This window comes from Lutra lutra, chromosome 9 (genome assembly GCF_902655055.1).
Source record: "Lutra lutra chromosome 9, mLutLut1.2, whole genome shotgun sequence".
In the NCBI taxonomy this organism is placed as follows: Eukaryota; Metazoa; Chordata; class Mammalia; order Carnivora; family Mustelidae; genus Lutra; species Lutra lutra.
Genome location: NC_062286.1, coordinates 66,602,188 through 66,618,817, shown reverse-complemented (window position 1 = coordinate 66,618,817; position 16,630 = coordinate 66,602,188). Strand labels below are relative to the sequence as shown.

General features: G+C 38.4%; 1 protein-coding gene across 3 annotated transcripts in view; it reads right to left on the bottom strand.

The window, feature by feature from the left end:
• Positions 1–14,869: 14,869 nt before the first annotated feature.
• EFEMP1 (EGF containing fibulin extracellular matrix protein 1) overlaps positions 14,870–16,630 on the bottom strand; it is a 66,121-nt gene continuing 64,360 nt past the window's right edge. For all 3 annotated transcript variants that reach the window (XM_047745698.1, XM_047745697.1, XM_047745696.1), the window contains one exon: positions 14,870–16,476. In XM_047745698.1, the coding sequence (XP_047601654.1) occupies positions 16,315–16,476 (162 nt within the window). In that variant the 3' untranslated portion in view covers positions 14,870–16,314. The remainder of the gene's footprint in view (positions 16,477–16,630) is intronic.

Below are 16,630 nucleotides of genomic sequence, written 5' to 3'. Positions count from 1 at the left end.
GATGCGGGGCTCGATCCCAGGACCCTGAGATCACGACCCGAGCCGAAGGCAGCGGCTTAACCCACTGAGCCACCCAGGCGCCCCAGTAATATTCCTTTAAAAGGCACCAAAGATCTTGATGCAATTTGCTTATTCATGGTATCTACTAGTCTCATCCCTAGTAGACAGGGTTTTGGCTTACTAACAGGTTTTTTTAAAAAGAAACACAGAAAATACAAAAGGCCATACAGAATTAGCCACGGATCAGTAATGAGGTGGTAAGGATATATATAATCTATATAATATAGATTATAACTCTATAATTTGAGTTATAGACCTTGCTCTACCACTTCCTACGTGTGTGGCATCTGTTTCTTATTTCTCTGAGGCTCAATTGCTTCCTCTTTCAAATGCAATGAAAATGTCCATATCACAAAATGAGGTAATATTTGTAAAGCATTACATCAAATGTCTAGCACAGCATTAGACCACAGAGTATGGTGTATAATAGGTACTTAGTAAATGTTAGCTCTCCTTATTACTATTTAGATAACCTAGGCATTAAAAAAAAATGCTTTTCTTGGAAAAGGCTAACATAGATTTGCTGACACTAAGGTATACCTTGAAGATGTTTAAAAGATATGCCTTAAATTTTTAACTGAGGTACTAGCCTAAATCCCATTTTAGGAGATTAATGTGAACTGACCAACACCTGAATCCTTGCTCCCAAACCTCACTTAAAATATATGAATCCAAACTGCTCTGGCAGCTTCTGCCTCTTGCATCTACTTATCTAATGTGTGGCACCTCTTACCTCTGTTGTTGTGGTAGCCAAAGTTTGGACTTTCCCCCTGGTACTCCAGTTCCAGAAAGTTTGGCTTTGTTGTGCCACCTCATCCATCCAGGCCTGACTCTCTGTCCTGAGATCTGTTTTTTGGCTTTGTCCTACCAGATCAACATTGATGGACCCATCCCATGGGCTCCATATAGGACACTAAGGTGTTGAAGTTCTCAGTTAATGGGACTGGTAGACTCTATACCAAAATACTACTGAACAGGCACTCATATGGAAGATTCTGGTAACCCACTCCCAGATTTGGGACTCAGCCTTTAGCTTTAGTTTAATGCCTGGCTGTAATTATCTATCATATTCCCAAGTCTCCTATGGCTTCCTGGAGTTTGCTTTGAATTTTTAAAAAAGAACTTTTTTTTAAAAAAAGATCTTATTTATTTATTTGTCAGAGAGAGAGAGAGAGGGAGGGAGACCTGTAGAGAGAGAGAGAGTACAAGCAGGGGGAGTGACAGGCAGAGAGAGAGAAGCAGGCTCCCAGCTGAGCAAAGAGCTCCTTTTAGGACTTGATCCCAGAACTCTGGGATCATGACCTGAAGGGAAAGCAGAGGCTTAAACGACAGAGCCACCCAGGCATCAGGATTTTAGAAGTAAAAAAGAACTTCTTAATCTGACATGAAACTCATTGTAAAAAAGGTAATAAATTGCAGATATAGGAAAGCAGAGAGAGGAGAATACAATGTTATTTCAGTCCTATCCCAGAAATAAGCAGAGTTAACATTTTGGCATACTTTTTTCTTCCCATACATATATTTATGTGATTGAGACAGTATCTCCTATTTTCTGCTTAACACTATATCATAAACATCCCCTGCTCCATATAAGTCTTTTTTTTTAAAGAGATTTTATTTATTAATTTGACACAGAGAGAGAGATCATAAGTAAGCAGAGAGGCAAGCAGAGAGAGAGGGGGAAGCAGGATCCCTGCTGAGCAGAAAGCCTGACTCGGGGTTTGATCCCACGACCCTGAGATCATGACCTGAGCCGAAGGCAGAGGCTTTAACCCACTGAGCCACACAGGCGCCCTGACACTTACATATTTATTGAATGACTAAACAAGTATTGAAAAGGTGACTTGCCATCTTTAAAAATAAATAAATGGAAATGTGGAAATAAGGATTCTACTTACCCCTGAACATAAGAAATACACTACAGAAAAGGGATAGAGAATTTTGAGAGGGAAATAAGGATGGGGGAGGTTAAGGGAGAGTTTTCCTATACCAGTACCTGCCTTCCCATCTAGGTTAATGATATGCATGCAAAAGGCCTAAAGAGCAAGGTGGAAAGCAAACAATATGCCTATCATCATCGTAAGATATACCACTCTGCTAGGAAAACCCAAGACAAAAGAATTATTAGACACAACAGTTCAAAGCACATTGCATCTGTCAAAATATCCATCATCTTGTATAAAAATATACCATTCTAAGAGAGAAAAGGGAAACTTTAGCAAAGTCACTCAGGAGCAAGAGCTTACTTTGTCTCCTTCGTCCAGTCAACTCCTCTATCTGAAAGCCATTTCACTCCATGCTAAGGATTGTGTAAAAGGACAATAGGGAGGTCTTTTTCATTGTCAAGGACAGGTACACTTTGAAGATGACACTCAAAAGAGGTTAAAATGAGTCAACAAACGATTGTTGGACTTATGCAAGGGCATCTGAAGCTCATGTTAAAGCTACACATACGAAAATCTTGATCTCAGAGAATTCAATTTTAACCTAGGGGAAGTGTGGGACGGAAGGAACTAACATGCAATATTGATTTCATTCCAAAGAAAATTTAAGGGGGTAGAGATCTACCTCAAGACGATTAAGTTAATGGATGTTCTGGGGATGGTCTTTGCCAATCCAAACAACTACCTACACTGTGTATTAGAAGGACAATAACTAGAATTTAAATAAAAATTTGAAGAGAAAAAAAGAAAGATAAGTGTAATTTGGGACAAAGCGAAAAAATGTGACTCAAAAAATGATGTAAAATATGGAAGTGGTGCTAATTCCATGCAGGCTATTACATTTTTAAGAATTGTATTTTCTGGATGCATTTTAGGAAATATGTGAACATTTAGGGAGATGACAGGTAAATGGCTGTGTGTGTGTGTGTGTGTGTGAGCATATTTAAATGGTAATTATTACTTCTGTACAATTTCTTAGATATCCTTGAAAGGAAAGCTTAGAAACCATCTGAGAAGAGCTGATCTAGAGGGAAGTAGCATGGCAAATTTGAATCAGCCTGCCCAGGTTTATGGCCTGGCTCTGCCTTATACAGGTCATGAGACTTTGCACAAGTAACTTTGCCCAGGTTTATGGCCTGGCTCTGCCTTATACAGGTCATGAGACTTTGCACAAGTAACTCACAATCCTGTTTCCACTTGTGTAAAAGAAGATAACAGGGATGCCTGGGTTGCTCAGTCTAAGTGTCTGACTCTTGGTTTCTTCTCAGGTCACGATCTTAGGGTTGTGGATCGATACCTGTGCTGGGCATTGAGCCTGTTCGGGATTCTCTCTCTCTCTGTCCCTCTGCATCTTCCCCTGCTAATGCTGTCTCTCTCTTTTTCAAAAAAAGGCAGGGGATAATAATAACAGGTCACAGGAGACTTGGAGCATTAGAGACACTATATCCAGGAGACATAAAAATATATGCCTACATAAAACCTTGTACACAAATGTTTATAGCAGCATTATTCATAATAACCAAAAGGTGGAAACAACCCAAAAGTCCATCAGCTGAAGAATGGATAAACAGAATGGAGTGTAGCCAGAGGATGGAATATTATGTGGCCATAAAAAGGAATGGAAAACTGCCACATGCTACAACAGGCATGAATCTTGAAAAATTATATAATTCCATTCATATTAAATGCCCCAAATAGGGAAATTAATAGATATAGAAAGTAGATTAGTGATCATTTAGAGCTGGGGGATGGGGTAAAGGAGAGGGTAGAAAGATGATAGCTAAAGGATATAAGGTTTCTATATGAGCAGGTGAAAATGTAAAATTGACTGTGATGATGGTTGCACATATCTGTGAATATACTAAAAGCTAGTGAATTGTACACTTTCAACAGATGACTTGTATGATATATAAATTATATCAATAAAACTGTTAAAAAATTTTTAAAAAGAAACAAAAATAGAGAAGGGATACAGAAAAAAATAAACAAAGCTCTAAGTAAAGCTCAAAGTAAATCTGAGAGAAAATTATTCTCAGTGGGTGCCTGGGTGGTTCAGTTGGTTAAGAATCTGACTCTTGACCTCAGCTCAGGACATGATATCAGGGTCATGAGATTGAGCCCTGCTCCACGCTAAGCATGGAGCCTGCTTAAGATTCTCTCTTCCTTTCTCTCTGTGGCCCTCCTCTCTGCACGCCCCTTTGAGCATGCTTTACACCCCCCCAAAAAGGATGAAAAGAAAATTATTCTCTTTTCCAGTGGAACACTCCCATTCCTAGAATAAAGAATATACTCATTTGCTAGCTTCACCATTGAGGCAGAAACTGCTAGCTAGTGACCAAACCCATTTTCTTATCTTCCTGGACACAGCCAGACTCTATTTCCCAGCTTTTCAAAGGAAAATGAGCATGGTGGTGGAAGCCACTTCCAGGCCTGTCCCATAAAAAGTTTTCACATTCCATCCATCATTGATCCATCTTTTGATGTAGATGAGCACAGTGACCTTGGAAGACATTTGAAGATGACAGAGCCCCCAAATGAAAGGAGTTTAGATTTCCTCATCTCTGCTTGTAAACAATTGCCTGCCTATCTCATTATGGGAGCCAGAAACCTAGCTCTCTCACTGTCTATGTCCAAGCCATTATTGAATTCATTGTCTCCTATGTGTATTGAATTTGTTACCTTCTCTTAATGCTCTCCACCAACACTTTGTCCAAGCGAACACATCTTTTCTCGGGCTCCTGGCATAACTTTCTAACCTGCATCAGTTCTGGTCCTCTTCCAGTTTATCAAAACTTGTTTTTCTTTTACTACCTACACTGGTTCTGGATGCTAAGATGTTAGGACACATTGTATTGTGATAGGACCACCTGGCCTTGAACCTTTGTGCATGCTGTCAACACAGGATAGTAGGAATATTTCTGAAATCAGACAGGAACTGAAATTAACTATATATAGAAGTGACTGTGAATATATATATATATATATATATATATATATATATATATATATATCTCCCCCTAAACTCAAACCAAATGCACCCTCCTAACTTAATTTTCCCAGGTTAGATTCCCAAAAATGCTTGTGACCACTCCAGTGCCATCCACTATGAAAAGAAATATGATGTGATAAAAGAGGAGGGGCAGGCAGGAAGCAGGCAGAGGCTAAGCAGAAAGAGCAGTCCTAGTCAATTCAACTAAAATGTATTACTCTTGCAAATTTTACAAAAATATGACCATGTGAACACATTGCTAGGTCTATTCAGGACCTTCGAAGAGACTAGTGTATGGGAAGGGCCTTAAAGATTTAGCTTCATTAGCTTCTCTGAAAGTTCACCTTTGAAGGGCAACCAGTTTAGTGTTTTTTTTTTTTTTTAAGATTTTATTTATTTATTTGACAAAGAGAGAGAGAGAGCACAAGCAGGGGAACAGCAGTCAGAGGGGGAGGGAGAAGCAGGCTCTCTGCTGAGCAGGGAGCCCGATGAGGAGCTCGATCCCAGGACCCTGGGATCATGACCTGAGCTCAGGGCAGATGTTTAACCCAAATCCCTGAAGGGCAACCAGTTGTTTTTTTTTTTTTTTTTTTTTAAGATTTTATTTATTTATTTGGCAGATAGAGATCACAAGTAGGCAGAGAGGCAGGCAGAGAGAGAGGAGGAAGCAGGCTCCCTGATGAGCAGAGAGCCTGATGTGGGGCTCCATCCCAGGACCCGGGGACCATGACCCGAGCTGAAGGCAGAAGCTTTAACCCACTGAGCCACCCAGGTGCCCTGAAGGGCAACCAGTTTTTTTTTTTTCCTAGCCTTTTTAATTTAATTTTTTTTAATAAACATATATTTTTATCCCCAGGGGTACAGGTCTGTGAATCGCCAGGTTTACACACTTCACAGCACTCACCATAGCACATACCCTCCCCAATGTCCATAACCCCACCCCCTTCTTCCAACCCCCCTCCTCCCAGCAACCCTCAGTTTGTTCTGTGAGATTAAGAGTCACTTATGGTTTGTCTCCCTCCCAATCCCATCTTGTTTCATTTACTCTTCTCCAACCCCCTTAACCCTCTATGTTGCATCTCCACTTCCTCATATCAGGGAGATCATATGACAGTTGTCTTTCTCCGATTGACTTATTTCGCTAAGCATGATACCCTCTAGTTCCATCCACGTCGTCGCAAATGGCAGGATTTCATTTCTTTTGATGGCTGCATAGTATTCCACTGTGTGTATATATACCACATCTTCTTTATCCATTCATCTGTTGATGGACATCTAGGTTCTTTCCATAGTTTGGCTTCTGTGGACATTGCTGCTATAAACATTCAGGTGCACGTGCCCCTTTGGACCACTACGTTTGTATCTTTAGGGTAAATACCCAGTAGTGCAATTGCTGGGTCATAGGGCAGTTCTATTTTCAACATTTTGAGGAACCTCCATGCTGTTTTCCAGAGTGGTTGCACCAGCTTGCATTCCCACCAACAGTGTAGGAGGGTTCCCCTTTCTCCGCATCCTCGCCAGCATCTGTCATTTACTGACTTGTTAATTTTAGCCATTCTGACTGGTGTGAGGTGATATCTCATTGTGGTTTTGATTTGTATTTCCCTGATGCCGAGTGATATGGAACACTTTTTCATGTGTCTGTTGGCCATCTGGATGTCTTATTTGCAGAAATGTCTGTTCATGTCTTCTGCCCATTTCTTGATTGGATTATTTGTTCTTTGGGTGTTGGGTTTGCTAAGTTCTTTATAGATTTTGCCCTTTATCTGATACGTCATTTGCAAATATCTTCTCCCATTCTGTCAGTTGTTTTTTGGTTTTGTTAACTGTTTCCTTTGCTGTGCAAAAGCTTTTGATCTTGATGAAGTCCCAATAGTTCATTTTTGCCCTTGCTTCCCTTGCCTTTGGTGATGTTCCTAGGAAGATGTTGCTGCAGCTGAGGTCGAAGAGGTTGCTGCTTGTGTTCTCCTCAAGGATTTTGATGGATTCCTTTCTCACATTGAGGTCCTTCATCCATTTTGAGTCTGTTTTCGTGTGTGGTGTAAGGAGATGATCCAATTTCATTTTTCTGCATGTGGCTGTCCAATTTTCCCAACACCATTTATTGAAGAGGCTGTCTTTTTTCCATTGGACATTCTTTCCTGCTTTGTCGAAGATGAGTTGACCATAGAGTTGAGGGTCTGGGCTCTCTATTGTGTTCCATTGATCTATGTGTCTGTTTTTGTGCCAGTACCATGCTGTCTTGATGATGACAGCTTTGTAATTGAGCTTGAAGTCCGGAATTGTGATGCCACCAACTTTGGCTTTCTTTTTCAATATTCCTTTGGCTATTTGAGGTCTTTTCTGGTTCCATATAAATTTTAGGATTATTTGTTCCATTTCTTTGAAGAAAATGGATGGTATTTTGATAGGAATTGCATTAAATGTGTAGATTGCTTTAGGTAGCATAGACATTTTCACAATGTTTCTTCTTCCAATCCAGAATCATGGAACATTTTTCCATTTCTTTGTGTCTTCTTCAATTTCTTTCATGAGTACTTTATAGTTTTCTGAGTATAGATTTTTAGTCTCTTTGGTTAGGTTTATTCCTAGGTATCTTATAGTTTTGGGTGCAATTGTAAATGGAATTGACTCCTTAATTTCTCTTTCTTCTGTCTTGTTGTTGGTGTAGAGAAATGCAACTGATTTCTGTGCATTGATTTTATATCCTGACACTTTACTGAATTCCTGTACAAGTTCTAGCAGTTTTGGAGTGGAGTCTTTTGGGTTTTCCACATATAGTATCATATCATCTGCGAAGAGTGATAGTTTGACTTCTTCTTTGCCAATTTGGATGCCTTTAATTTCCTTTTGTTGTCTGATTGCTGAGGCTAGGACTTCTAGTACTATGTTGAATAGCAGTGGTGATAATGGACATCCCTGCCGTGTTCCTGACCTTAGCAGAAAAGCTTTCAGTTTTTCTCCATTGAGAATGGTATTTGCAGTGGGTTTTTCATAGATGGCTTTGATAATATTGAGGTATGTGCCCTCTATCCCTACACTTTGAAGAGTTTTGATCAGGAAGGGATGCTGTACTTTGTCAAATGCTTTTTCAGCAGGGCAACCAGTTTTATAAAGTAGTCTGTAATTGGACTTGTGATGTGCTTTGGAATCTCACAGGCTCATGGTGTTAACCATATGATACAACTTTACATAACATCTTATGTGTCTTTGCATCTATTTCAGAACCATGTGTCTTGGATGTGGTTGGTCCCTCACTTGTGAGGTAGGTGATTCTTGGAGAGGAAAACTAGAGTAGAAGAAGAGAAAGATAGAGTAAGAAAGAAAAAAAAAAGATGGAGAATAAAAAAAAAAGTCAGGAAAGAGGTTCATGTGATTTGAAGCCATTCGGTCCGTTATGCATGCTTCAGGTGTCAGACTCATCACGCATTGAGCTGACCTCAGTCGGCAGATTTTCATGCCTCCTCCAATTTCTTTCAGTCACTTGAGTCTACTGGGGCTTCATTTGAAATTTCTAGCTCACTGACAGAAGCCTTCTGCAGGCAGTTATAAGTGGGTGTGGTGTTAGTGCCCCTGGGGCAACCCCCACAACAGAGTTGAAGTTAGTAGATAAATGTCCCAGCCTAGGCAGCTAGGCAGCTTCTGGTGGAATGCTTTTGAGGTAAGTTCCACAAGATTCCTCAGAGGCTCCCTAGAGGAAATGTGTACCAGTTGTCTATAGTAGTGATTTACTCATTAACTCATTTATTGGCATCTCTCCTCTCCCTGACTCATTTTCCCCACTTCCTTGCCTGTTCTTTCTGAGTTAACCTCTCAAACTATCCACACTCAATTCTTATGTCAGGTTCTGCTTTGGGGGCAACACAAACCAAGACACCTGGTTTATTTTAAATCACAGGCAAGTAATTTACCACTCAAAGAGAGAAATGTAATCTAAATATTAAAATACAAAAACATGGAATACAGTTTTTAAAGGAAATAAACAATTTGGAGATACCAAGAAAACGCAACAAAATTATGTGTGTTATATACATCTGTTTAAAAATAATGCTGAGATTCTGCAGAAACGAATTTAGTATCTATGGGAAGATAAAAAAGAACTGAATTCTTGCATTCAGGTCTTTAAAATTCTCTTGCATTTGTATTCTGACTCTGGCTTATTAAAGGGGTCTGTGCTCCATTAACATACACATGCGCTTACAATATAAACAGCTTAACTAGACATCTGTGTTGACTACATACAAGAGGCAGTTAACTTTTAGCCTTGTTTCTGTTCAACGATCTTGATATTTTAGTCTGCTGGCCAGATGAAACAAGATTGGTTTTTTTGGTACCAGATGTGTCACAGTTTGGGTTTGTATTTTGCAGGTGCTCCCCCCAGCTGGGAGGATGGAAATGTGCCATCTTTCTGAGATGATGATTCGGGATAGAAATATAAGTCTGTTAAAAATAATTCGACATATTAATGGAAGGTTTTGTCCCTTGTGGGCTTCTTATGCGTACCATATGAGCAGACCAGCAGCTGTTCTATATTTTAAAAGAAGAGTTAGAAAGTTAGAAGCATACACAGTTATTCAAAACATAAGCAACATCTTGGAGTCATGGAAACAGGATTCAACAATAAACTTGTATTTGTGAAGCTTCCCAAAAATAATAATCCCACTGGGCTGTGTTCAGGTGGTCTTAGGATACTGAACAATCTTCCTATTTCCATCATTTGGCTTCACTAAAACATTTCCCTTGTAGAGGCAAAGTGGTAGAGATGACTTTATTTATTCGATATGGGGATTTGTTTCCAACTGATTTCTACCCTTCAATATTTATATTTTTAAATTACAGTTTTATTTATTATTTTTTAATTTTTTTATAAACATATAATGTATTATTAGCCCCAGGGGTACAGGTCTGTGAATCGCCAGGTTTACAGACTTCACAGCACTCACCATAGTACATACCCCTCCCCAATGTCCATAACCCCACCACCCTCTCCCTAGCCCCCTTCCCCCGACAACCCTCAGTTTGTTTTGTGAGATTGAGTGTCTCTTATGGTTTGTCTCCCCCTGATCCCATCTTGTTTCATTAAATTACAATTTTAAAAGCCCTACTTGTTTTTGTCATTTTTATTTAAACACAGTGTGAACAAACTAAAAGCCCCACCGAGGACTGAGTTGTTAATAAAATGAGGCATCTTATCTTACTCTGGGTGATGATGTTCATTTTTTGTTCCTTCAAAAATTACCTAATGGTAGAAGGCACCTTAGAGTACATTCATCAAAACCCATGCCCACTTCTCAGGTGAGGTAACTGAAGGCCACAGAGATTAAGTGGCTTGATCAAGGTCACAGAACCAGATAATGGGAAATCCACAAACAGAATGCCTAGCTATTTGCCAATAAAGTGTTTACTTTAAACCGTGAAAAAAAAAATTCCCTAATGAATATTAACCAATGTCAAGGAATGGCAATAATCTACACAAAAACCCCTAAGTCTATACTAATCCTATGGAAGGAAGGACTCTGCAAGTGTTTTGGCCCAGCTTCTCAACCGGGAGAGTGTTAGCCTCACTCCCTCTTCACCACTGTTGCTCTCAAAGCTCCCCCCAGGCAGAGAGCTACATCTGGATCTTTAGTAATAGACTTTTTCTTTTGGGAATTGCTGTCCTCTCCAGTATAGTAAGGTCTACATGATTGGTCCTTGACTTTGAATTTCTAGAGTTTAGGAGTATTTCGTGTAATACGATGACTTCTTCCTCTATGGAGTTTTTAAAGAGAACAAATCAGCTAAAGTTTAAGAAAGTAAATGAGAATCAGGTTGGCATCTGTGTTATTTCAACACAATTGCACGTAACAGCAGTGGTGACAACTGGTCACAGCAATCAGCAAAGCTGGTCCACGATTTGGGGTGGATGCTTTGCAGGAAAGAAAGCGATTGCTTGTTGGTGTTGAAATTTGGAGTATGGCCAATGAAAAGAACTTAATCTAAATCAGAAGAACTGTATTCTAGACACAGCACTGTTGCCTAACAAACTGTGACCTTGAGCAAGTAAAAAATAAAATGACCTGACTAGGTGGCATTTGAATTTAGAATCCTGTTATAATTATTGTTATTAAAAAGAAGTGCACGTAATAAGAGGTTTTATGTTTAGAGGGAGTGGAGATAGCAAGTTGTTAAAGAAATCATTTAAGAGGGAAGTTTTGCAGCTGAAGGGAACTCATTTTTTGGGGGGGGGCAGTCTTAATAACCAAGAGGCCTTTCCTAATCACTGTCAGAATGGAACTGTCCAGTTATAGAGTGAGGAAGTTTCTGAGCCCAGGAATGGTTAACAGAATGGTGAAGTGATGGAAATGATCAGTTCTGTCTTTATTACTGAAACTTACTAAGAATATACATATTTCCGGGGAAGCATGTTTGGAAGTGTGGGAACCCATGGCTGGACTTTTTTCACTGGTGAAACAAGGCAAAATGACTTTTCATTTAACATGAGTATTTCTGTTTCAGTATCCGTGAAAAGGAGCAAAAATAGGCATAATTTAACAGACCGAATAGCAAAAAAATTATTTTGAATTGTAATTTAAAATTTTATAGCTAGGGCGCCTGGGTGGCTCAATTGGTTAAGCAACTGCCTTCTGTTCAGGTCATGATCCCGGAGTCCTGGGATGGAGTCCCACATCGGGCTCCTAGCACCATGGAGAGTGTGCTTCTCCCTCTGACCTTCTCCCCTCTCAGGCTCTCTCTCACTTTCTCTCTGTCAAATAAATAAATAAAATCTTTTTTTAAAAAAAGTAAAAAAAGTAAAAAAAAAAAATTATAGCTAAATTGGTCGTTGGCCCCAATTAATGAACCCACAGTATAAAGATCTATTTTGGGGAAGGCACTATGAATTCTCTTCTACCAATGTCCAGTGCTCCCAATAGTTACTGGACACAAGGAGTGCTCAGATGCTTTAAAAAAATTTGGCAAATTGAGGTAACTTATCTGTCAGTGCAGCCCAGGGGTAGGGATTAGTAACAGTTGTTAAAACTGGAAAAGCTCCTTCTTTCAATATCTCACTTTTATGGATAAAGAAAGCTAAGTCTTACAAGTGGTTAATGTTAGAACTGGTTCTTTTATAATACATCACGCTCTTAAACGTTGGAAAGGATTACTATAGAAGTTGCTCAATAAATGTTTGCCTCTGAATAATAATGATTCTGGGATGTATTTGTCTTGTAATTCCCATCTATGAGAGCTGGTTTAAATCAGTGATTCTCATTGAGAAGGGGAGGAGGGAGTCATGTGTAGTTCGAAAACAAAGCAGGTCTTTGTCTTACTGGTTTGGTTTGTTTTTAGTGAAGATGTTTACTTTATTTTGAATTTCAAATTACATTTAAAAGAGAACAGGAGATTTTTCTGTTTACTGAGGATGGTTGTACCTGTAAGGGAAATCATGTGTTAGCTTTCCAAATCTCTTTCCAGGATTTTGCTTCTGAGAATGAAAAATATTTTTTTTCACTAGCTAGGTTTTTTTTTTTTTTTAGTTAAAAATGAAACTAAAAATGGGTGATTTAGGTTGTGAAATTAGTGGATGAGTCATCTAAGAATCAGTTTCCTTTTTGTACCTAAGACAAAAAGGAATTACAGGTGGAAAGAACATATCAGCTTCTGTTCCTCAGCTGATGAATGTGAAACAGGGAAACTGAAGGACTCCATAAAAATCTGCTCTTTGCTTCTTTTCCTGGTTTTATTCATGCTAGGACCTGTATCCCCACTTTACACTTGCCTTAGAATGCAAATAGTGTATGTCCTCCTTGTAAGGAATAAGGAGTTAACGATTCCTTTAGAATAGAGAACATCTAAAGAAGGACCAAAGCCATCATAAGCATATTCAAAACCAACATTGGAGCTAGACATCTTGACGCCATGACCCCCTGCTTCCAAGAAATAACATCTAAGTCCTTGTCTTTGTTCTAACTGGTTTCTGGATGCCTAAGAGGACACATACACCAAACCAAAATCCTCACCAAAAACCTCCAAACCCCAAGCAAAGACCAGACTCCCACCTTTCCTTTCTGAGACTCCCAGACGCTCCATCTGTATCTGCTCTATGTTTTCAGTAAACTCTGCTCTCACTCCCTGCTGGCTCACTGCAAGGACCCTCTTGGCTTGTCTTATGGGACTCCATTCTGGCTCCTTGGACCTGGCCTGCCAGCATCAAAAAGATAAAATGTGGTATGTCTACACTATGGAATATTATTTAGTCATAAAAAGGAATGAAGTACTGATACATGCTACAATATGGCTGAAACTTGAAAATATCATGCTAAGTGAAAAAGCCACAAAAGGGTACCTCTTGTATGACTCTATTTATATGAAGTGTCCAGAAAGACAAATTCAAAGACAGAAACTAGATTAGTGGTAACTCCTGCTACTTTGTGGGTTGGGGAATGAGACGTTACTGCTAATGAATATGGGGTGTATAATGGGTATGGGACTAGATAGTGCTGATATTTGCATAACATCATAATATACTAAATGTCACTTAATTGTACACTTTTAAATGAATTGTATTGTGTACTTTACAATTCATAAGGGAATCGCATCAGTGACATTTCATTGTATCAACCCTTCCAATCTGTCTCTGATTTGTGAATAGGGCTAGGCTTTGGGATGAAAGTGCAGCCATTTTGCCTATAGTTTTAGTTTCTTTCCTTTTTTATGATTTCTTTATTTTAGAGAGGGAGGAAGGGCAGAGGGAGACAGTCTTAAACAGACTCCACGCTGAGCAGGGAGCCCAACATGGGAATCAATCTCACAACATGGGACTGAGATCATGACCTGAGCTGAAACCAAGAGTTGGATGTTTAACCGACTACCCCAGGCAGATGCCCCTGCAGTTAATGATTTCTGTATCTATCTATCTATCTATCTATCTATCTAATTATTTTATTATTATTATAAAAATGCAGTTTAAAAATTCTTATATATTATAACATGTTTTATATATTAATTACATAACACAGAAATAATTTATATATTTATATATTTACATGACATATAACATCAAATATATTATTCCATAATGTATAGGATATAATTATATAATAGTAATATGTAATTCTACAATATTATATGAATGCTTAGAGGTGGGGGTGGAGGGCCAGGGCTTATATATAAATATTTCAGAGAAATTTCTGTTTCTTCTTCTGTAATCCTTTGCAGAGTTATAGATAAGAAACTGTCTTCTTACTTAAAAGTGAAAGTTAGAAGAGGTCTTAGACTTTCTTTTTAAACTCTCTCCATTCCCATCACTGATTTGAGAACTGTGTCTATCTGTAGAAAAATCAATAGACTGATTAAAAACAGAAAAGTTTAGTTCAAGCCTTAATTTATCTGGACTGCAAGTACTCTTGTGGATGGAGTGACGGGAATGCCCTCACCAGCCCTGCTGAGTTGAGGTTGCTGTTCATTCTGCTTCTTTGTATGGCTCTTGGCCATATCTGTTCTCTCATCTCTGTTTCTATGCCCCTTTAACAAAAGCCCATCCCCTGTTCACATAAGAAGTTTGTGTTTTGTTTCTTGATTTCTTGGTGAACTTACTTTTTGACAATTTCTGCACATTTAGTCAACACTTTGAGAAACACCTGTTTCAGGGCTGAGCTTGCCTGGGTGTCAGAGGTTACTCACATGTGTTTTGAAACTGGATGTAAGAGAAAATTGGCTGCACCCTTCTTGTGGCATGATTTTAGCAGTCTTTCCTCCCCCCTTATCTCCTAGATTATCTATTAGAAAAAAACCAAATGGTCGTTCTTGTTCTAGCAGCTATAATTAATTTTTTTCCCAGACAAAATTATATTGACTGTTACTGGTTACACTTAAAAAAACCTCCAAAGATAAGTGATCCTCTAAAAGAATATTTATTTTTATTTAAAAATATGATACATCAAAGTGAAGCAGTTACACTTTAAACAAATAATACATAAAACCTTTCCTTTGAATTCAGAGGGAGGGCGGTTTGCTTTAGTTCACGGTCACTCTGGATGCTAAGAATAAGAACCGTTCTCATTTTCTTCCTCTGTGAGCCTCACATATAAAGATGAGAATTTTAGTTAAAAGTGAATCTCTAGAGTTTTAATTTTATTCAGAAGCTGAAGTTTCCTCAGTACAATACCTATTAATACCTATTCTTCATTTTGCTCTACATCTTGTGGAAGACCTGAATTCAGGGATGTACTTATATTTACTGAGTGTTATAGATTGAGCTTTCTGTCCTCCCCGAATGTTGAAATCCTAACTTCCAATGTGATAGCATTACAAGTTGAGGCCTTTGGGGGGTAATTAGGTCATAAGGGTGGAGGCCTAATCAATGAGATTAGTATTCTTATAAAAGGGACTTCAAGAGAACCCTCTCACTCTCTTTCTACCATGTGAATATACAAGTCTGCAACCCAGAGGACAGTTCTCATCAGAAAGTGACCATGCTGGAACTTTGATCTTAGACTTCCAGCCTCTAGGCTAGAAGAAATAAATTTCTGTCATTTATGAGTCACCCAGTCTATAGTATTTTATTACAGCAGCTTGAACTGACAAATACATTGAATTTGCTTCTTCAGGTCAACTCCAATATAGTTTTAAAATAATTTGTTTTCTTATCCCTCTGTGATGTCTCAGTATAATAATTGTTCTATGGATAATTTATTCACTTTGGGAATTTTGCTTACTTTTTTGTTCACATTCATAATAAAAAATTTCTGACCAAATTTAAAATATTCAACAGAAACCAGCAAATATACAATAATTGTTTATTACTAAGTTAGTAATAAACAACTGTGTTTAGACTGATAATGAAAATAAAAACAACACAAATATGGTAGATCCTCATTTTCTAAAGAAATATAACTTTATTGACTTTTTCCATTTTCTTACAAAGCAGTTAAAAAATTCATTCTTGAACTTGCATGCTGTTCAGTGTTATGATGGTTGCCTCCTTATGAGACTGTCAGTGGAGGTGTGGTAAGTTTCCTTATGCACCACAGAAGATAATCATTGCTTTGTCCCACTTTGACAGAAAAGAATCCAAGTTTCATTGGCTAGGGTATGCTTAGCTCTCTTGAAGAAGACCAGTTTAGTGGATTAATGTCTAATTTATATACAGTAATAAAGACAAACTTTGAATCTTTACAGATTAAATGCCCACTTTATACCATGGTGTAATTGTTTGAATTATTGGTGAGTGTACAGCATATAGATGTAGATGTACTAGATACGTCTATAAATAAAATAGTGCTTTATGGTAACAATATTCTTTGGCTGATTTAAATGCCCATAGTGGACTCTTTGAAAAGACTAAAATGAAAATGGCCCCACTATTATTGTCAGTCTTAACACTGAGCTTGTGCGGAAGGTTCCTATATTGTTCACGGTTAGCATCTCCAGGTCCACGATATATTCTCTTGGTCCTGATAGCGACTTCACCAGCACAAGCATTGCACTTACAGGACTTGTTTGCTAAAATAAAAGAAAAAAGAGGGAGGGAGAGAATAATTTTTCTTGAACTGAAGTTTCTATTATTTAAGAGTATACCTAGTCCTATAAGAATTATGGGAAGAATTTTGAGGGTAGGATAAAAGTCACTACTTAATTCCTTCTTGGTTTCGACCTT